We start from the raw sequence: 23,405 nt of genomic DNA, 5'->3' as shown, positions 1-23,405 counted from the left end.
CAGGTTTGCACTTACTACTTCAGCAGAGATTAAGTGGCCTATGTATTCCACACATTCTTTAGCAAACTTGCATTTGTTTCTATTCAGATGCAGGGAATTTTCTTGCAAAATTAGGAAAACGAGGTGAAAATGTTGCACATGTTCACCAACATTAGTGCTGTAAATTAGTATATCATCAAAAAATACAACTTATGCAGATATGGATGGAAGTTTTTAATCATGAGTGTTTGGAAGGTAGAGTGCACATTCATCAGACCAAAGGGCATAACCAAGAATTCGTAATGTCCCTCATGAGTCAGAAATGTTGTTTTCTCAATGTCAATTGTTTGCCCTCTGATTTGATGATAGCCTGATTTCAGATCCAGCTTGAAGTAGATCTTCGACCCATGGAGTTCGTCTAACAATTCTTCCACTAATGGAATGGGAAATTGATTAGGCACTGTTATATTATTCAGTGCTTGGTAGTCAACACAAAATTTCCATCCACTGTCCTTTTCCTTGACCAAAAAAACCGGGCTTGAATAAGGATTAGTACTAGGTTGTATGATTCCCGCCTCATATCATCCACTATTTTCTCAATTTCATTCATATGATGATATGCGTACCGGTATAGTCATATATCCGGTGCTACTGCTCCTTCCACAATATTGATTTGATGATCTATTCTATGCTATGGTGGTAAGTCATTCAACAACTGAAATAGCTTAGAGAATTCACTGAGCAGTGCATACAACTCTTTGATTTTGGTATTCAGTACCAGGGTCATGATAGGATTTTTCAGTTTGATAGGAATTTTCGGTTCTATATATCCCTCCAATGCAAGACATTCCACTAAAAACCCTTGACATGTGTCTTCTTAGTCTTTCATCGTCCTCTTCAGTGTTACTTTGGTACGTGTCAGTGTCGAATCCCCCTCAATTATTGTTTTCGTCGTTCCTCTTCCTATCGTCATTGTTAAGAACTCACCAGTCTACTTCTGTGACATCTATTGTTCGAAGCCACTGCATTCCCAAAACCACTTTAACATCACCCAGTTCTAATGGTAGGAAATACTCCACGATCATCATTTTTCCTATCGTTAACATTACTCCCTTACAGACTCTTTTGCCCTTAACGGCCGATCCCGTTCCCATGATTACTCCAAAGTGCATCGTCTCGACCATGGGTAGTTTCAACTCTTCTACGATTCTTTGGGCAATAAAGTTGCAGATAGCTCAAAATTAATGAGTACAACTATTTCTCACTTCTCAATGAACCCTTTCATCTTCAATGTTCTTGGGATGAAAACCCCATAACTGAGTCAAGAGAAAGTTCTGTTGCATCCACCATTGCTACTTGCAGCTCTACATTAGTTTCCTCTTTTGGCTCCATCTCGTCAAAAATTTCCACTTCATTAGCTTTCTCATCATCTACGAACATCCTCATTCCTTTGCTTTGCACCGATGGCCTTCTTAAAAACTTTTCATTGCAGTGGAAACATAGACCCTTATCTCTTTTTGTTTTTGAAATCGGCATCAGACGAACGTTTTCTCGGATTTTCCCTTTTATTTATTGATGCAATCACATTTGCAAGGGTTATAGTACATGTGTTAGGGTAATCTACACATTTCATCTCTCCTTGTGCTTTCATTATAACCGTTTTAGGATTTCCGAAGTGGGTCAGGCCTTCCTTCCTTTTTTCTTTTTCTCTTCACGGGCCAATTCTTTATTCTCAATTCGTTAGGCTTTTTTCATTACTTAATCCAGCTTCATGGCCTCCCAGCACTCTAGTTCAGCCTTGATTACCTCATCTAAGCTCGTTAAAAATGTTTCAAGCAACACCTCCTCAGAGAGATGCAAAACCAATGCCATCATCTTCTCAAACCTTCCACAATACTCCTCCACCGTCGTTTCTTGTCAGGTTATGAGGAATCGCCCACAAACATTCCCTTTCATGACGAGCGAAAACGATTCAAGAGACGGATCTTCAGGTCTTGCCAATATTTGAACAGCTTCCTACCCTCTTTTCCACAGCACCAGTTCAACACTACTCCCTCAAAGCTAATCATAGACACAAGTCACTTTTTCATTGTCAATGAGTTTATGAATTTGGAAGTACCTCTTTGCTTGATGCACAAATCTGGATCGTCTCCTCCGAAGATGGGCATCTCCACCTTTTTAAACTTGTTGCGGTCCCCATCTCAATTACTTCTTCCGTTGTTTTGTCTATGGTTGGTTCGATCGTCGACTCTATCGTTAGGTCAACTTTTTCCTTCCCTTTTTTGGATGATGATCCGATTACAACCTCAGATGACCCTGCTTGGCTCATAATCATCGATAATGCTGATACTGATTCCAACAGTGCTGTCATACCCTCTTCAATTGCAAACAGCTTGTCCACACTACTCTGGAAGAAGCTTGTTCCCTTATGCTATCTACTTCCCTTCCTTCATACATGTGAAGAGATGTTATTCTTAAAGCAGCTTTACTTAATCGTATCCTCTACCTTCAGACTCCCTTAAATTGTCTCAAGGAGTCCTACTCTTCTACTCGTCTAATTTCTGAGGTTCCCCTTCGCGTGCTTGAGTGTACCGTTTATGTCCATAATTTTGGTCCTAATCAGACCAAATTTTTCCCTTGGGCTCAAGCATGTGTGTTTGTTGGGTATCCCCTTCATCAACGTGGTTATAAATGTTTTCATCCACCGTCCAGGAAATACTTCGTCACTATGGATGTTACTTTCTGTGAGGATCGACCCTACTTTCCCGTTAGCCATCTTTAGGGGAGAGTGTGAGTGAAAAGTCTAATTGTACCTTAGAGTTTATCGAACCTACTCCTCAATCCTCATCTCATTGTCCTACCCACAAATCAAGTTACAGGAGGAATCTTGGAAAGGAAGTTGGACCCCTACTAGTCAACCGGGGGCTCCACTCCAAGAATCCTCGAGATCAAGGTATGGAAAATTCTACGGAACCTTGTACTAATAATAAGATGAGTAAGATGACAGGTCTGATGCTGACGTTCTTGAAAATGTGGAAGAAAAGAACAATGGTGATGAAACTATGGTCAAAGCAAAAATCAGAAATAATGAAGTTGAATAGGGTCATACAGCGAAACTTGATGAGCATGATCCCTCTCTTAACATTCTCATTGCTCTGAGAAAAAGTACCAGGTCTTGTACTATACATTCCATTTGTAACTATGTTTCCTATGATAATCTCTCTCTACAGTTCAGAGCTTTTACAACAAGCCTCATCTACCATAATACCGAAAAATATCTACACTGCTTTAAAGTGTCCTGAATGAAAGAATGCTGTCATGGAAGAGATGAAAGCTCTTGAAAAGAATAAAATTTGGGAGATTTGTGCTCTACCCAAGGGACACAAAACTGTGGGATGTAAATAGGTGTTCTTTCTCAAATACAAAGCAGAAGGAACATTTGATAGACACAAGGTAAGGTTAGTTGCAAAGGGATTTACTCAAACCTATGGTGTTGATTATTCAGGAATTGTTTCTCCAATTGCTAAGTTGAATACTGTTAGAGTCCTGCTATCTGTTGCTGTGAACAAAGGTTGGCCCCTATACCGGCTGGATGTTAAGAATTCTTTTCTGAATAAAGATCTAGTGGAGGAAGTCTATATGAGCCTCTCGCCTGGATTTGAAGCCCAATATGGTTAGTAGGTATGTGAACTCCTGAAATCCCTATATGGTCTGAAATAGTCACCTAAAGCATGGTTTGACTGACAGGTTCACTACTTTATTTAAATGTCAAGTCCCAAGGGTAAAATCGGGGGCATTCTGGTCATACTTTATTTACAAAGGTTTTCAAACCGGGAAGATTAAAGTTCTGATAGTTTGTGTGGATGACATTGTTTTGTCTGGAGATGATCGAGCAGAAATCAATCGACTAAAGCAGAGCATGGGTGATGAATTGGAAATCAAAGATTTGAAATCTGAAATATTTCCTTGGAATGGAAGGTGATCACACTAAAAAAGGCATCTCCATGTCTTAGAGAAAATACACCCTTGATTTGCTTACCGAGACAGGTATGTTGAGATGTCGTCCAACATGAGGAACACATAGAAGCTATCAATACAATTCTGAGATACTTGAAAACGACACTTGGTAAAGGGTTGATGTTTCGAAAGACAGACAGAAAGACCATTGAGGCATATACTGACTTGAACTAGGTAAGATCTGTTGACAAAAAGTCTACCTCCAATTATTGTACCTTCGTTTGGGGTAATCTTGTAACTTGGAGGAGTAAGAAGCAAAGTGTTGTGGCCAGGAGCAACGCTAATGTCGAATATCGAGCATAGTTTGGGAATATGTGAGAAAATTTGGCTCCAGCAAGTCCTCTGCCTGATCTTCATCGAGAGTGTGAGACACACCATTGAAGTTTTTTTGTGATAATAAAGTCGCTATCAGTATAGTTAACAGCCCAGTTCAACATGATAAAACCAAACATGTTGAGTTTGATCAGCATTTCATCCAAGAAAAACTTGACAGTGGGAGCATATGCATTCCGTACATCCCTTCGAGCCAGTGGGTTGCTGATGTTCTCACCAATGGACTTCTCAGACCAAATTTCAACTTTTGTGTTAGCAAATTGGACCTCATCGATATTTACGTCCCAACATGAAGGGGAATGTTAAAATTAGTGAACTTGGCCCATAGGGTATTTATAAGAAGATTTACCCTAATTCCTAAATCTTTTCTTTTTTTATTCTATTGGGTAATCTATTTATTCTCCTTCATTGTACCTATTATCATCAGAAAATAACAAAATAAAAATATCGTGGTTTTTCTCCCGATACTTGGGTTTCCACGTAAGCCTTGATTTCGTGTTTATTGCTTTCAATACTTCCCTTTTTACCCCATCTAGAATATTTCAGTAAAATTGGTGACCCAACAAAATCCAACAAAAAAACAAAGCTCCAAAAACACCAAGAAGCCAAAGTACAAGTACAACATCATATACAAAACCCAGAAGCAAACAACTAGACCAGACTTAACATTTAAGAACAACTTATAAACCAACAAACATAAGCAAAACATAAGCAAAACATTCTAGACTAGGATGAAGGAAAGATGAAGGCCCTCCAATTATTTCAATGAAAATCATGTTTCCGTTTAATAAAATAATAATAATATAATAATAAAGACTTCAATTTTATTATTAGATATCTCCTTTTATCCTTTAGACTACATCACTTTCACTCTAACACAAAATTGTCTTTATTAGAGTGATTTCATAAAAATCAATTTTAGAGTTTTTAGTTTCATCAATACGTTTGTTGCCTGTTTATATTTTCACCTATTACTGTGCTGAGCATTATTAGTCTCTTTTCATAAGATCAAAAGTCATCAATGAAAAAGAAATATTTGTTCAAAAGAGTAAATAAATGACAATAAAGACCAAATATTGGCCACTAATATTTACACACAAATATTTACATATTGTGAAAATTCCAACATAAATAAAATTGTGAGTTAATATCATAAACCACTCACGAAAACAAACCTTTAGCTGATCAGAAAGAACGAGCAGCCACATATTTCCCTTTAGCATCTTCATTTTTTCAAGATGTGAACAAATTATTGGGCGTTGACACTCATCAACGATTATTACTTCCCAATTTATACGGTGCAATATATCTAAATCCTGCAGAGAAGAATGAAACTGAATGAAAGTTCCAAGGCTTGCATGGTATAGTTCAAAAACAAAGAGTGGGAAAAGGATTACTAAAGATGAGATATAGGCTAAAGTATTTAAAGTAGTTGTCATCATTTCAAGGAGTCTAGTTTACCATCCAAGTGCCATGTTATCAGCTTCGATACAAAGTTGACTCATAAGGATCCAAAAATTTCTCAACACTAAATTTAACTAGAGGGACAAAGTATTACCTCCATCATTACTTCCAGGGAGCAAATAAGAGCTTGAAACATAGGGTAACTTCCCTGGTAAAACTCTAGATCTCTGATATTTTTCCGTACATTTTTATTCCCCTTGTAAACCACAGCACTAAAAGATGGAGCAAAACGCAATAACTCAGGATCCCACATACCAAGGGCTGTAGAAGTTGTGATGACGAGAAAGGGTCGGAGGACATCAGGCTGTAAAGTTAAGATGAATGCAATAATCTTTGCCATGCGATCCTGCAGTTAAAATCTCCTTTCAATATATTACCAGTTTGACAACCTCAGCAAAACAGTAAGGAGCTAATACTATGATTCTAAGAGAAACGTCAAAAACACAAAGGAGAAATGAACAAAGAGAAGAATACGGACAAAGAATGGTTATACAAATAAGAGGAGGAATGCCAGCGATCAACTGCCATTGCAAAGCTTCTTAAATCGAGTTTTCTTTTCTTTTCTTTTTTTCTTTCTTTTTTTTTTTTTATAAGAGACAATTTATTTGAAGAATGAAATAATCCATCGGATGTAGAAAAGAGCCTAATCAAAAGGTGTACAAGGTCATGTTCAATTAACAAGAAGGTAACTTAGGCTTTTAAGGGGCAATAAATGTTTACACACAAAAAAAACACACACCAAAAAAAGGATGAATCAAGGATGTCTTTTGATGATTTTGAGTTGTTGAGGATCCAATCATTTCTTTCCTCCTAAATCTCAGAAAAAACCGCCCAATGATGCTGGACAAAATCACTGCCTTCTGGTCTTTGAGGGATTTTTTTTTTTTTTTTTTGGGAAAGGAAACGGCCTCTTTATTAATATATTAATAATGAGACAAAAGCACATACTAGTACAAAAGAATTATACAAGGAGCATGTAAACCATGGATCAAGAGGTGCACCTAGACATCTCAACTAGGTTGACATCCCCATAGCACCATCATCATATCCAACCAAACTAAAAACCAAAACAAAGGAGTAATGTCCAAAAGCAAAACAAAACCAAAAGAAGCACAAAGAAATACAAATATAAAGTTTAAACTGACTAAACATCCATCTAAAGAAAAGGCGACCAATTAGGCTTATATCTCGAACTGAGTCAATCTCGAAATCCTTGGAGAAGGAACACCACGAGGAGGCTAAAATTTTAATGACTCCATCGAGATCTTACTCTGAGAAGCTTGCTCTGAAAAAAACTCTAGATTCTCCCCAAACACAATTCTGACAATAATGCAAACAAGTTGAGAATGTGCAATCAAAAACAGATATTGTGAAGAGTCACTAGCGGCAGTGCATATAGTGAAGATTGAAGGAGAAAAACAATGATTATACAACTTCCTTTTTAACAACCTTAAACTCCGAAAGCCATTTTCCAAATTAGATTATCAATTTGACGTGGACTTTTGTAAATCCTTAGTGATTTTTCCAGCTTTTTATTCAGAGGAATGGATTAACTCAAACTCTTCCAACATGAGCCAACTTCCACTATCTTTGGTCAATTATATGCCTTACTTTCTTGTGTGACTAAATCCCCGTAAGATTCTGAAACTTACTTCTTCAACCCTCAAGTTTTCTTGAAACAATAGTTCCCAACAAACTACTTTCTACTATACAACTAAACATCTTCTTCCTCATGTCATACTGCCTGCTGGAATTCATCTTGTCATACTAAATTACCTCCAAAAGATCAAGGTTCCAAAAAGAACTTTGCTAAAGAAATAAATTCCAACCAAATACACAATCTCTATATGATCATACAATCCATATTCATTTGTGATCCAGAAATCTTTTTACAAACAGTTCATAAGTATCAAAAGTACAAGAGAACAACACAAGGATTTGAAAAATCTAGATCAAAAGTTTACCTTTTGTTACTTGTAGAAAAACTAAAACGGAGGTTATCTTCTTTATCTGCTCCTTAAGTACCATTCTTTTTTATTAACTCCAAGCTCCCTTGTATTCCCCAAACGGATTTTAAATGCAATACCACATCCAAGACTACTTTCAATGCTAGAGATAAAGTTTATAGAAATCAAAGGAATGATATACCACAAGCTTCAATGATGACATGCAAGTGTTGTGGGATTTCTTCCCTAAATTTCTAGAGAGAAGGTTGTTTTTCTTCTATATCTTCCTCCACAAACAACTCACGGACATCACTAATTATGTTCTCCAAAATCTCATTATCTTCAGCCTCTTCCCCTGCTTTAATCTCTTTTAATTCCTCACTACTTACACTTAGAATTGATTCAACACCTGAGTCTTGAGTTTCTTGAGCATCGAGACTCCAGCCTCATCTAGATTAGCATTCCCGTATTGCCCCTCGCGTATTTTGCTCGTACTCTTGTTGAGAGTTGTACCTCATATAAAGGACACATTTGAGGCAGCTGGTCTGAATTCAGAGAAAGAGAGAATGAAGCTTAGATTGAGGATTGACTAACCTGGTATTACAACCAGTAGCTTAGACTAGAGAGCTGGAAACTTCCAAGAGATCCAAACTTACATCAGTGAACAAAGACTTGAATGATTGTTGACCCTGGGAATGCTTCTCTCGAGCCTTGAATGAACAAGCTCCAAAAGACTCAGAATTGAAAAGGTCAGTCCAAACATTGTTGAAGGATGTCTTTTCCATTATAAAATGCTTCAAGAAGAACTTCGGAGGGCAAGAAAATTTACCCATTATATACTTAGGCCTCCCCTTAGGAGGCTATCCTCGGCGATAGGATTTCTGGCAACCGGTCATGGATCGTAATCACAGAAACCAAACAAATGGAAGTGTTTTAACATCTCTAGAGGAGGTAGACAAACTGTCTGCAATGCAATCTTGGCTAGCCTCCCAACTTATTATTCATCCTTGTTCTCTATACCCCTGAATGTGGCAATCTCCCTGGAAAAAATCACAAGGAACTTCTTTTCGGAAGGTAATTATGGTAGCAAGCTTAATCATCTTGTCAAATGGAACTCTGCCTTGCCTGCTAAATGGGGTTGGAGATTTTCAACGGAAGATTCTTCCTTTTGGAGGAATTATTTGCAGCATCCACGGCAAAGAGCCTTTTGATTGGTTCACATTGGGAAAGTCCAAGAATAGTCTAAGTAGTCCATGGATAAGCATTTCAAGAGTGTGGAGGTCGGGGAATCTCTAGCACTAACTAAACTTGGTAATGGTAGTAGAACTAGCTTATGGTCGGAGATTTGGGTTGGCACCTCCCCTCTCAAAGATCTTTTTACCTTACTTTACAGGATTGCCTTACTTCCCCACGGCTCGGTTGCAGACACCATTGGGATTTTGCTACCCTCTCTTGGTCTCTACCCTTTAGAAGATGCTTAAAACACTCTTAAATTGTTGAATTTGAATCATTACTCTCTCTTCTCTCATCTGAAAAAGTTCTTGATTATGGAAAAGTTCTCATCAGAAACACTCTTAAATTGTCAATTGACCCTCAAAGTCGTTCTACTATTAAATCTCTCTTGGTGCATTTGCATTCTGCCCCCCCCCCCCCAACGGATAATCGTTTTTTTAAAGGCTTGTGGAAGTCAAGCAACCCCCGAAGAGTTAATATTCTGATTTGGGTCATGATCTTTGGGTCCCTTAACAGTGCTGATATCCTCCAAAAGAAGGCCCCTAAAAAGTGTTTACTATCCTCTGTCTCTGTTTGCCCTCTTTGCTTGAAGGCAAATGAGACTTTATCCCATCTCCTTTTGTTTTGCCCCTTCTCTTTCTGCTCTTTCTGCTGGAACATTTTTTTCTCCATTGTCAACATTAGCTTCTGGAGGATCCTTCGCTCCCAATGAAGTCAAGACTATTATGGTTAAATTTTCTAAAAGCTATCCTATCTGAACTGTGGTAAGAAACCAACAGATCTTTCACGACAAAGAAAAATGGAGTCCAGAAATCCTTCTCTCTGCAGAAGGAAATGCAGCAGCTTGGATTTCCTTAAACAAGGATTTTGGGGCTTACTTTATTCAAGATATTTGACTCAGCTGGGCAGCTTTCCTCTCCCAACCAGCACTTTAGTTTTTGTCCTGGAAGATGATTAGCTACTTTGTTTTGGATCTCCCAGCAGCTATTTTAGTTCTGCCTCTTTTTCTATTTTTAGTTTTTCCCATTCTCGGCCTGTGTACTTTTGCTGGACTCGTTTAAGTTTTATCATTTATATTCTCTGTTTTATTCAGTATTATAATTGAGATATAATGTTTTAGTCCTAAAGGGGTGTCAACCTAGTTGAGATACTCGGGTACACCTTCTGATCCCCTAGCTTTCTCACTCTTTAGGCTTCTTTATTATTCTCAATGTATATACCTCTTGTACCTTGAGATCTTATAATTAATAAAGAAGTTGTCTCCTTTGCAAAAAAAATATAATTTATTATTCCATTCAAATTAATGATGAATATTGAAAAACTATTCAAGGACACCACCTCCAACAATAATATTAAATATTGAACTGCGGTTAAAAAAACATTACTCCCTATAATGATGTATCTTCTGTTTAAGCTCACCTGGTTATCAACCACAACAGCATTTTTCCCCTCGTGCCAAAACTGACAAAGCTTGTTGACATAGCTTATATAATTATCATTAAAGCCACATGTATCATTATCTGTAAACTGTGACAGATTAACCAAGGCAGTTCTTTTCCTATGCCGTATCTGCAACTGGTAGAAAGACATCATTAAGATACATGTGTCAAGGAACAGGACACCCAACAAAAATAATTTTCCAATGGCATAAAAGCAAAAGCAGCAAACCAACAAATGAAAGAAACTCATCGAAAATTTTAAAAAAAAATTAAACAATAAATCAGAGGGAAAAAACCACCAGGAAATTATAAAACAAATAATGACAAAATCTAGAATATTTTTACTTAAGAAAAAGAAAATAAGTATGACAGGTAAACCATAAGAAAAGTGATCTTTTATCTCATCGGAAAAGAGGAAATATACTAATACTGCAAATAAGGAAATAGAGAAGCAGAGGATGAAAGCCAAACAAGACCGTGAGACCCCGATCATGGGAACATAATAAAGGAAGAGGGGCAAGAGAGGATGTCTGCTCGGAAAGGGAGATTGAGGTGGTGGGTACCATTGGGTGGTTATTTATGCGAAGAAAATTATATGGGGACCACAAAGGGAGGTTTAAAGAGAGTTTTGCAACGGAAAAGCAGGGTGTGAAAATTTTTGGCTAGAAGGCTGAAAGCTAGGGGAGAGAATTTCAGGACCTCTGGAATGTGCCTAGGTATTTGGTGGTCTTGTGATAGTGTTGTGTTAAAGCTTTAGCCACAATTTTATTTATCAACTGTTGGGGAAGGATTTGAGAGCTCCCCAATCTCTCCCCACTTCTCTAATGAGAATTCTATACCAAAATCATTAAGGAAAAAGATACCCTTGCCCTACCATACTAGATACTTAAATAGGCAAATACTAAAGAGAATAACAGAATACTTGGCCCCACTCTAACAAACACATTCCTAAGGGCCCACACAATGGGAAAACTACCAACTAATTCTCAATCATTCTTTCTTCTTTCTATTCTTGTCTCTACAGGAATACATCTTTACTATTGGGGGTCTATCGTGTTGCTTGTTCTTGTGCATTTTCTATTACTTTGACTGTCTTGGTACCAGAACTATCATGTTCTTCTTTCTAGAATTGCCAATATACCAGGGAAGGCTAAATTCCCCGGTACTTTGAACATTGTTGGGTTTTTCGGAATACAGGAGGATTTAGAAATCCAACAAATACATCTGATCTTGAAAAATAAAATGATCGAAAATTCTCTTGTAAAAGTCCATCAATATCCAATGGGGTCCAAATCTAAAATCAAATAAAATGGTGAATTAACTTTGTCTTCCGTGCACAAAAGTTATGAAAAATAACCAAGAAAGATAACTGCAATGGGATGAGGGAAAATACAGATACAAAAAGTTTGCCTAGTTTGTGGGGTTCTTAGGTAAGCAAAATGTGCATACAAAAAAATAAAACAAAATAAAATTCTGATACAAAGAAGACGGATGATCATAGAATTACAAACTTTAATGAATCTACCTCGTGTTTCCCATCCACTTCTGGGACATGGGACACTAACTTGGCCTTTTCACAGCGGCTTTCATAATCTTTTATAAGACCTTGGCCATCAAGTGAACTTAAGAATAAAGCATTTTCCAACTCCCATGTTGCAAATTTGTAATCAAGGCCTCGCCATTTAACAAGCCACTCATATCGACAATTCAACTCAGCCCCAGAAAATTCCGCATTATGCTCCTGGCATAGCTTAGCAGACAATAACAATCTCTTCTGTAACAAACGCTGTGGAATAGCCCACTCTTCCTTCCACCTTGAATACTGAAAGAAGATTGTCATCAAATTGGAGAAAGATTCATCTTAATAAATAAAATATAAAATAACAACACTAAATTGCAAATGCAGACTGTTTACCACAGCCCATACTCATCCCATTCAAGATATAATCCTTCACAGAAGGAGCTAGTTCGAGAAGATTCTAAAAAATATATCACAAAAGAACAGATGGAATGGCGGTGGGTCATTGTTTTTACTTTTTTTTTTTTTTTTTTTGAAGGAAACAAAAGTTTCCATTCATGTAATGAAAAAAGAGACCTACAACTAGATTTACTTAGTTGGAACCCCTTCCTTTAGTCAGGGTGTTTTGGAGGGCTTGTTCTTTTTTGTTGCCCTTGTATTCTTTCATTTCTTCTCAATGAAAGTTGTTGCTTTTATTAACCAAAAAAAAAAAAGAACAAGACCTACAATTAGAAGACCAATACAGCTGATAGGTAGATAATACAAGCCAAATAAGACACAGAATCTTCATTAGAAAGAAATCAGAGTTTTTCATGATAAGCCTTCAAACTGGTCAGATTGCTTCGGATCTACTCGTTTACTGGCCTCTTCTTGGAGTTCCCAATCAAAGTCCTTTGCTTATAACATTTTTCAGGATATTTGTCTTAATTGGAATGCTTTTATTTTCTCCTTGTAATTGTAACCATAGTCTCTAGACATACTCTCAAGACTATGGAGGATTTTCTTTGTATAGGGATGTAGGTATACTGATCCCAAGTTTCTATGTTAGTATAATTCCTCTTTTCATTTCAACAATAAAAAGTTCTGTTTCTGTTTCAAAAAGAAAAAGAAAAAGAAGACATAGAATTTTCAACTAAGAAGCACAAGAACTTGAGATAGAATCCCCCATAAGAAGCTAAGGGACAAATTGAATCAAAACCAACTAGAACAAAACAACCGACAAGATTTCACAGTAAAAGAGCATGCCTCTTAATAAAGCCTTTGAGGCCATAACCTCGGATCGAGAAAACATCAAAGAAATCTGGAATTTGGAGTGCTCGATCTCTTAAAAAAACGAAGAAGTTCCATTCATTATTGGCTTGAATCTAGCTCTCCAATCTTCTTACCTCTCTCTCCCTCTACCATCACATTTTACTCGTCAGAGGATGATTTGACTTGGGTGATGTTTCGCTTGGGGATGTGTTTTGGTTATTGTCTTTTGAATTGTTGTTTTGTTTGGTCTCTTCAATGTTTGCACCATCAATCCATTTTACATCTTTCTGTATTTTCCACCTTTACAACATCCCTCCTCCACTATGGTATCATTGTATTTTTCCTTCTTTCAATGGGGCTGTTGTTTCATCTTGTACTTGGGTATTTGTTGCACTTTGGATAATTCATTTATAAATGAAATGGTTCTTATCCAAAAGAAAAATTACATTTTGAAATTGTGTAGCAATAGGCCCTAAATGCCCCTACCCTATTACTGATTTAACAAAATCAAGGGTTCATAAAAAGTACTGGTTACTAGGATTTCTAATTGATAATCCCTTTTTAATAGAAACAAGCCTCTTTTTTTTTTTTTTTTTTTGAAAAGGAGACAACCTCTTTATTAAGATTCATAACTCAAAATACAAGAGATATATACTAAGAGAATACAAAAATAGAGACCTAGGGATCAAGGGACGCACCCAGAAACAAGCCTCTTTATTGAAATAATTAAATGAGAATATTGCTCCAAGTGCAAGAAAGAGAAACAAAAGAGATAACCTAGGGATTAGGAGATGCACCAAGGAGTCACAACTAGGTTGACACCCCTTAGCACCCTCATCATATCCATAAATAATCAAAACAAAAGTAGTCCAAACAGAATAAATGATAAAAAACACTAAGATTTTTAGTTGATAGTTGGATTACTTAGATTTCTAATTTTTTATAAAAGCAAACAAGTCTCTTTATTAATATAATAAAATAATAAAATTAGACTATTGCTCAAAGTACAATACAAGAGGATTATACAAAGGGCAAGAAAACCTAAGGATCAAGAGGCACACCCTAGCATCTCAACTAGGTCGACACCCCCTTAAATTTCTAATTGATAATCCTTTAAAGAAAATTAAATAAACATGTACATGTATATATACGTCAAAAATTATTATAATATAGAACAATTTGATAAACAGAACTTTTCATCAATACAATGAAAAAGGACTAATTCTAAAAGATACGAATACCCTTCGGAGGGCATAACAACAAAACAAACCTAAAATAGACCAACGATACTATGGTTTTTGGATGAATGACCAGAACACTTCTAAGGAATTATTAAAAAAAAAAGTCCAACTCTAGAATGAGCCCGTTGAGCTATGCTAAATATTGTGACATTGAATTCCGCAAGCTAAATATCAATCAATAAGAACATTAACTTCTAATTGAACAAGACATCAACTTTTAGAAAGACAATTCAAAACCTGATTCTTCTTGATGAATCTTGAAACAAGGCTTGGGGCTTCCAAAAGCAATTTGCTCTCCGGTAACCATTGATTATGAGCATGAGACAGATCTTTAAATTTCACAAAATACTGCTTCTGCCTTTGCAACCCTTGAAAACAATAACAGATAACAAAGAATCTAAAAGAAATTATATAATTTTCAATCATATAAAAATGAGGAAAAACTAAAAATGATAGACAAAAAGATTAAAACAAAAATCATAAAAACGCTGTGTCTTGAACATCTACAAGCAATTACTATTACATGTGTAAGATTGAATCACTAAGTAGACCATACCATCAGCATCCAATATCTCTGTTTCTCTTGTATCCCAGATGGATTCGAAGCCCTTTGACACAGCATATACACCAAACTTGATCTTCCTTCTAATACACATTGGACAGTGCCAAACTCCAAGGGGAACATCCTCCAAGGGAGGATCTAGACAAGAAAGATGGAAGCTTCTTCTGCATTCTTTTCCTTCACAGCATCTTAAAGTAAATGCAAAACAAGACACGCATATGGAAACCAATCAGCAAGATGACTCAGTTTCAATATAGTTACAGTTTAGAACAGCTATATGCATGCTAAAAATCAGTAGGAATGCCCATTTGTTGTAACAGGAACGGGACTTCTCTCATGTGTAATCCCCATATGTTGCATGTCCTCAGTCTTCTCTATTCAAGATCTTTAAGAATTGGTGGGTTTTTTATAATAAGACAAATTGGAGCATACTTCAGTAATGTCTTTCCACCTCCAAAAGGTGGCTAAACAACACATTCGAGTTTCCATTCTAGTGGAGATCTAAACTTGGCCAAACAAATAGTCCCAGAAGCATCCCTAACTTTCTTACGAAAAACATATATGAACCAGAATTGGAAGTTGCATTCGTTCAGCAAGAGAATTGTCAAACCAAATCAAATGAGGGAAAGAGGGTAATCTTCTTTTTTTCTTTTTCTTCATGCCTCCAACAAAACTCATCGTTTTCAAACAGATGCAAAAGTAAAGGTTACGGATATGGCACCTTACCAGCTCCATGGAAATAGAAGAGACTGGGTGGCAACAGACAAGGCTGACAACAAAGAAGAAAAGGGAGGAGGGAAACGGATGGGTTAAGCAACAAAGAGAAGGACAGGGAAACGAAAAAAGAAATGGAGCTAAGTAGAAAAGGAATCATTATGGAGGAAAAAGATGCTTATTGTGGAAGGCATCGAGGATGGGTTAACCTCATGATTAAAAGGCGTCTATTGTGGAAGGCATTCACAATCGAAAAATCCTCAATTTTTTCTTAATCCAAATCCTCTAGAGATTACCTTAACTATGAAAGGCCATAAAGTGGCTTTTGTTGACTTGAAATGGTGGTTATATAGAAGCAACTACAGCCATTCTTTGGAATGTGCTGGTGGTACAATGTTCCATCCAGCAGTAAAGATCAACCCACGATGGTTAAACCAGCCTCTTTATTAATAATAATAAAGTTTAACATACAAGAGAAGAGCAAAAATAAAGAGACCAAGGAATCAGCAAGCGCACCCACACATCTCAACTAGGTTAATACCTTCTTTGCGTCCTCATCATATCCAACACAAAAGACTTACGACCCAAGATATAAAAGACAAAAAAAAAAAAAAAAAAACAAGTCAGAAACGGAAGTGAGTAAAAGAAACTTAATTACATGATGGACAGCAAGAGAAATAGGAAAAGGGGGTGTCTCAAAACTCTTTGCAAGTTCATTCAAGATTTATCTTTCAATTGGCACACTATTATTTTTCCTTTGTAATCTCTTGATTTTCTGTTTTTATTGCTTCATTATTCATTCCCTAGTGAAATTTGTAACTTTTGAGTATTCCCTCTCCTCATTACATCGTAGATTCGTTTATTGTCAAGCAAAAATAAATAAATACATCTCTTTTCTAATTTCTTTTCTTTGTAGCCTTGTTAATTGAGATCTAAGAAATATTTCCAAGAGGGTGGGAGGCTAGGAGATTATATTTCCCATCAATCATTTTTGCAATATCTTCTATCACCAATCCTTTTTTAAATGTTTTCCTCGACAATCACAACATTCCTGATCAAACTCACCAACAAAATAAATTCCCTCCAACCAAATGGTTTTCATGCAAAATAAATGTTCAGGAAAACAAAATGATGCAATAAAATAGTACCCACAAGAGTTTTCCCCCAACTTTGCAGATGAGGCATGCATTTGGGTCGACGTCCAAGGATGCTTTTTCCAGCTTACACCAAACACAATTTCCAGTAGGATCTGAAATGGTATTGCCCATGGACTTCCCTCTATCCTACGACAATAAACCAAAACACGCCATTCAAGATCAGTTCAATATAGTATAACCTTTAAAGATTTATAAGAAACAGGACATGGTAGATTCTATGAATTAGAATTTTCTTATTCAATTGTAAATTAAATCTTCACTATTGTTCACTTTGCCCAATTTATCATCACTCGCAGAAAGCCCTTCACAACAGAACAATTGGCTCAAGTTATAAATTAAATCTTCTAAAGTAGAAAAAAGGAACTATTACTAATAAAGATATAAATACAGAAAGAAAAACAAGAGAATGACGGTGCAGGGTTATGAAGGAATTTCTTGTCTGTTTCATATAGTAAAAGAAAAAAAATGGGAAACCAGCCCTGCAGTACTGGATTAAATTGATTTAGAAATTTACTGCCCAACTAAAACTATTTAAGCTGGTGCATTGGCGACCTAACATTAAAGTAACTTGTAAGATACTAGCTTAAAGAGATAAAAAGGAGAATTCTCTCTAAGAATTCAATCAAAGACTTTATTATTGATGAAAAAAGTTGTCTAATACAAGAGGGCCTCACTATTTATCGAGAATTAAAAGAATCCGAAAAGGATAACTAAAACAAAAACTAAGAACTAATTGGGCAACTATTAATCAAGGGTTAACCAAGATTAATTTGAATTTACCAAATTACACCAAACCATTTGAGGAGTCCAGGGATTAGCATCTTTAGAACTTGGATAAAGGTGGATGCTTTGGATATTTTTTACTACTTGGAACGGGTACCAGAATAGTTTTTTGATTGGACCCTTGGTACGATTTGGAAATTTACACATCTTTCAAAGCCTTCGTCATTTTACAGATCTTTAAGCCTTCATTATTTTTTTATGGAATCAACAACTTTCATAAAGAAAAAAAAATGAATGAATATAAATTACAAGGGCATACAAAAAAACAAGGCAACAAAAAAGGGATACTCCCCTACAAAAAGGGACTCCTAAAACGATGTAAAATAACACCTATAAAATAGCTACAAAAGGTCTTTAAAATTGAAACCCACAAAGAACATGAAAGCGAACGAGGGACCAAACCTCACCAGGGTCCCTTTTGTCACAAGCATGTTTGTCCAAGGCTTGTTTGCCTATGGCCGCATGCCCAAACATCCTCAAACCACCCCATCTTTATGTGGTGTACTTAGTTTAGTCTATTGCTTTCCTTTTTATGTCGTTGAGCTAGAGTATAACGTTTCGCAATTTTCATATAGAAGCCTATCAAAGCTAAAAAAATTTAAAATGTACTATAGGGGAGACATACTAGTTGAATCCATCGCAATCCCCGAGTAAGCCTTGTTGTGCTCTTTACAATCTAAGTTTTCTTTGCAATTGACAGTCTTCAATGCTTTCTTAAACAATGTTTTCAATACTTTCCTTGCTCTCTCACGTATTATAAAACCAATTTCTCTCAAAACGTGAAGGGAGGCTCCATCATACCGTGGGTTTGCCCGCGACTTTCGGATTTAATACGGCTGACTTGTTCACCGAGTTAGAACAAGTGTCGCACAATCGCTCGTCCCGTTTTTGAAAAGTTATGATTGTGACACCTTTCACTCCTCTAAACACCCTACTATTCCACTCATCCCACAAAATCCATAAGCTCACACACACCCAGCAAGTCGTAAGATGACTCTTCTCCAACAAGGCTGATTGAGGAGAAACACTTTGATCATAACACTAGTGTTCCTACGATGAGCATACAAGACATGAAACATCTGGAAAAATAAGTCCCGAATGTAAGCCTTCATTATTTAGGATTGGTTTTTGGTTGTGCTATTTGTTCTGAACTCAATGCTTTCATGACTGATCTTTTTCGATTTGAAGTTGTCACTAAATTCTTGATTTTTTTTTTCCTTATTTCATTTTCACACCCTTTTAGAGTTTGTATGCCCTCTAAAGCATTTATCCCTTTTCATTTTATCAATGTGTAATTGTTTCTTGTTCAAAAATTACCGTTACATGCCAATGAAAGAGCCTTTTAACTCCAACCTAGTAATCTCGTTCATATGAAGAAGTAGAGAATATCTTGGAGGATTAGAAGTCTAGACTGAGAAATATAACAACATTATCGTCTCCATTAAACTTTATCTTGAACTGAAAATCTAAACAACAAGAAGACAGGAATGCACAAAATATGAATGCGACAGTGAAGAAAACTAAATAAAGAAGATTAACAATCGAAGAAAGAAAGAACGAATGAAAGAAAGAACAAACAAACCACATCAATAGATATTTTTTCATTCTGCTGCTGATCTATTTCCACACAAGAGCAAACGTCTTTCAATGAATCATTTCCTAACCTGCAATATGTAATAATGAAGAACCCATCAAACGTGTCAATGGTGTTAGGATAAGTTAAAAATTATGATCTTTAAAACTACTTATTAATGATAAAAACAAGTGACGAGCCACTGAATAATCCTCCCCAAAAACCTTTTTTGAAGTAAAAAAATGCTTTCATTGAGAAAAAATAAAAGAATACAAGGGCATAAAAAAACAGAGCCCACAATAACCCCTAGATAAAGAGCTTCCAACTAAGTAAAAGCCTAGGAAATAATTACAAAATGTCTTTGAAACTAAACCTCAAAAGAGAGTCATGGAACCTCACCTAGTACCAAATCTCACAAGGGTCTCTATTCATACTATAACACTCTATTGTTCCTCTTCGCACGAAATCCCACAAAACCACTAACAACACTTTGGGGGTGTTTGGGTAAGGAGTGAGTTATTATAGTCCTAGGTTATTATAGTTGAGTTATAACAATTTGTGTTTGGGATGTAAACTATTTTAGTTTAGGTTATAATAGTATGTGTTTATTGTGTAGATTATTTTAGTTTGAGAAGGAAATAGTAAACACTGTACCAAATTGGGGGTTTTGAAAGAGTGTTTGCCATAGCTAATTAGGGATTTTTAAATAGTATTTGTTGTAGCTAGAGGTGGTTATTATAGTCTTTCATAATCTTCATCCCAAACAACCCCTTTATTGTACCCAACTAAGTTTGTCTCATTTTAAGAGCACAAGATAACAAAAAGTTCAAAAAACAAAAATGAAAATAAAAAATAATCATGACTAGACTTCAAACACATTCTAACATCCAAGTGCAAGTGAGGCCTTTTATGATCTTAATTCTTGAGTGGCACCCAAAGGTTCATAATTGTTTTTATATATATGTACAAAGAATCAAGCTTTCATTGAAAAGAAGAAAAATATATAAGCGCATACAGTTAAACAACCCAGCAAGAGGAGAGCAGCTAATATAGGAAGGACTCCAATTCAAAAGAATAAATAAAGGCCCAAGGTCAAAATGCTTACTGTCTATGTCTTACACTTTTTAGTTATAGAAAATACCCCCATTCCCTATCAATATCATTTTCACAACGCTATAATTAACATGATAAACCAGGTAAGCAATTTTACATCATGCAGTATCCTTGACATTCACATTCAAAGACATATTGGCATCTCCTACTGCTTAGTGATGAGTGATTGATGGGTAATGATACACAACATTTTGTGGTATATGTGAGCTTTGTGTTCAATAAGTAACCCATGGTTTCTTGAATTGCAACAAATACATGACATCAAAAAGATCCCCTAGTCAAGACTTACCTTTGTCTCTTCGAACATTTGCCACATGTCTCAACTTGATCACCACAAGTCTCAACTTGATCACTACAAGTCTCAACTTGATCACCACATGTCTCAACTTGATCACCACATGTCTCAACTTGATCACCACAAGTCTCAACTTGATCAACACATGTCTCAACTTGATCACTCTGTCTACATGGAGAGACCGCATCAGTAGGTGAAGAGCATGTACTTTCACTTTCATTCCTTACTGAGACATTAGAATCTAACTGCAGTATGCTTCTTTTTCTTTTCAAAGAAATTAATTTACATCCACCATTTGAGTCAATAAAGTCATCGACCATCTTTTCTTCGAGCATAGAATTTGATCTCTCTAATGCTTCCAATTTCTTATCTGCATCGTGGACTGCATGTACAGTACCACTATCTTCATTTGACAGTTTAGTAAGCACTTTTTCCTCGGAGGACTTCTGGCTTGACAGGAAGAAATCCAATTCAATGTCATTTTTCAATACTTCCTTCGAAGTTTTACTTCTTGTTTCAGGATGGTCATCCAAATAAACAGTAGACGATTCCTCTGGACATTTACTTCTCAATTCTTTAGTTTCAGTCTCATTAGAGTCATCCAAATCTCTAGTAGAGGATTTCTCTAGACAATTGCTTCTCAGTTCTTTACTCTTCTCACTGTACTTGCTGCTCCGATTCAAGTCTTCCTTGGAACTATTGTTACCACAATGATTGTTGCTTTTTGGCATCTTCGCCTGCTCTCGACAGTCTACATTTCCGGAACATGAAAGATATGAAAGAAAAAATCAACTTGTTAGAATAGCACTATGTAATTAGGATAAAAGTAATAAAGTGATGAGAACCTAGCCATTCACTTAATGATTACATTTGCATACGTAAAGAAGCCAATCAACTAAATGATAGTATGAGAACCATTATCCTCTAAAAATGAATAATACGAATCATACAAGACAGTGATGTCCACGGGGGAGAAATGCATAAAAAGAGAGTACAATTAAGATGCCAGAAGAAATACCTGTCTTAAGTTTTTCCCTAAACAATGCCCTATAAGCACGAGCATCCATTCTCTTATCTTTGGCATTTTGTGAAACCTCGTCTTGTTTTGGAGATTTCCCAGCCTCTGTAGGGTCAAGAATCAACTGTTCAATACTCTTCTCTTTCTTCTCCTTTTTTCCCTTCGTATATGGTGAGCCTGAGCTTTTATCTGATTTCTTAGATACAGATCCCGAAGAGGTAGATGAACTTTTAACTAATTTCTTGGATCCAGAACCTGAAGAGGTAGATGAAGACTGCTTTTTAACCCTCTCGGATCTTCTAAGCGGATTAAGCATGTTCTTATGATCAACGGTACCATGTTTCTTTTTATCACTACGAGTGCGAGGTGAATGCTTGTCAAGTTGATCAGATTTTCTAGATTTGGAAGGGGTTACAATAATTGTTTTCTTCAACGATGCTTCTCTTGCAGACCTCCTTAAAGCAGATGAATCTGGTGTAGTAGAGCCCGCTCTTGCTGGAGCCTTCTCACCATTTTGTCTCCCCTTTAGATTATTGTTTTCCTCATTCCTCTCTCTGACACTAGATCGAGTATCCTTCACCATACTTCCGACGACTACGCATTGAACAAAAAGATTCCCATTAGAAGTACATACGAAAGCTTTAGCTACAAATAGAGGAATAAAACACCATGTCACATTTTAAATAGCTGCATTTTCTGCAACAAGCTACATCTAGCTTTTCGAATATTTATTTCTTTACACCGTCTAATTATTTGCTCACTACTCGTTCAGAGTGTAAAGAAAATTAAAAATTCGCCAAAGCTTCCAAAATCTGTGAACCCCTCGTCCTTAATATAATGCAAAAGGGTAAAAAGAAAAAAGTTAGAACTGTTGCCAAATCCAACATACAATTCAATAGCTGCATTCATTTAAAACAGATTATCTAACCACAAAAAATATATTCCAAAAAACTGGGGCCAAAGCACAGAATTATGCGATCACGGTCATAGGCTTATCAATAAACAACCAGGAAGAAGCAAATGACCAAAGGAAAAGCTCACGCATATGCTCCAAAATGATCCATGCAACACAAATATTAACTAATTTCAAAGTAGTAGTTACTAAATCAGAGTGACATTACAAAAAAACACAGTAAGTGACATGCCTGGGAAACCCTAATGCAACCCGGCAAACCCAGATCACCGAATACGAAAAGAAGGGAAAAAAAAAAAAACACAACCACATACCTCTACCGCATCAAATGCAGGTAAATTGAAGAACCCTAACTCAATAACAGATTAAAACTGAAGAAAGACTAGTAAGCTCATATCCAAATTACAGAATTCAGAGACTTTTGAAAAAATTAAGAAAAGTGGGAGAAAATCTAGGAAGAAAATGCATGTAGTATTCAAGAATATTAGCAAAATTGGACCTGCAGATTTGAGGGATGGGAGAGTATTTAGTTTGTATATATTCCTTCGCCCATGAAGCACTGTTTCGTTTGATTGTGTACGTGAAATTTTTGGTATTTCTTCTCTCCTTTATATGACATATTAATTTATTGGATCTCGGTTTTATGACTTTTCTTTTACTTTGGTTCAACGGCTAAAGTTTCCAACCCCAATTATTCATCCTTGAGCTTTTTTTTCTTTTTTAATCATTATTTTAAAAGATAAATAAAAATAAAATTCGTCTTTTCTTTTTTAAGTTGATAATTTTAAACTAAAATATTTACAGAAAAATTTCAAAAACAAAAAAAAAAAACTGATGGCCCACCATGGAAAATAC

At 36.1% G+C, this 23,405-nt stretch overlaps 1 protein-coding gene across 1 annotated transcript in view; it reads right to left on the bottom strand.

Annotated features, from left to right (window-relative positions):
- The window catches only part of LOC103501044 (helicase protein MOM1), a 54,728-nt gene extending 31,586 nt beyond the window's left edge, over positions 1 to 23,142 (bottom strand). The window contains exons 1-11 of the mRNA XM_008464540.3: positions 23,050 to 23,142; positions 21,638 to 22,231; positions 20,614 to 21,370; positions 19,221 to 19,302; positions 16,851 to 16,981; positions 14,979 to 15,172; positions 14,660 to 14,790; positions 11,937 to 12,233; positions 10,392 to 10,547; positions 5,888 to 6,139; positions 5,505 to 5,645 (exon numbers count right to left, since the gene is read on the bottom strand). Coding sequence (XP_008462762.2) covers positions 5,505 to 5,645; positions 5,888 to 6,139; positions 10,392 to 10,547; positions 11,937 to 12,233; positions 14,660 to 14,790; positions 14,979 to 15,172; positions 16,851 to 16,981; positions 19,221 to 19,302; positions 20,614 to 21,370; positions 21,638 to 22,220 — 2,724 coding nt within the window. The 5' untranslated portion in view covers positions 22,221 to 22,231; positions 23,050 to 23,142. The remainder of the gene's footprint in view (positions 1 to 5,504; positions 5,646 to 5,887; positions 6,140 to 10,391; positions 10,548 to 11,936; positions 12,234 to 14,659; positions 14,791 to 14,978; positions 15,173 to 16,850; positions 16,982 to 19,220; positions 19,303 to 20,613; positions 21,371 to 21,637; positions 22,232 to 23,049) is intronic.
- Between the last annotated feature and the right edge of the window lie 263 nt (positions 23,143 to 23,405).

The sequence above is a fragment of the Cucumis melo genome, chromosome 12 (genome assembly GCF_025177605.1).
Source record: "Cucumis melo cultivar AY chromosome 12, USDA_Cmelo_AY_1.0, whole genome shotgun sequence".
Lineage (NCBI taxonomy): Eukaryota > Viridiplantae > Streptophyta > Magnoliopsida > Cucurbitales > Cucurbitaceae > Cucumis > Cucumis melo.
Note: the sequence above shows the minus strand (reverse complement) of the source record. Positions and strands in the feature narration are given on the sequence as shown.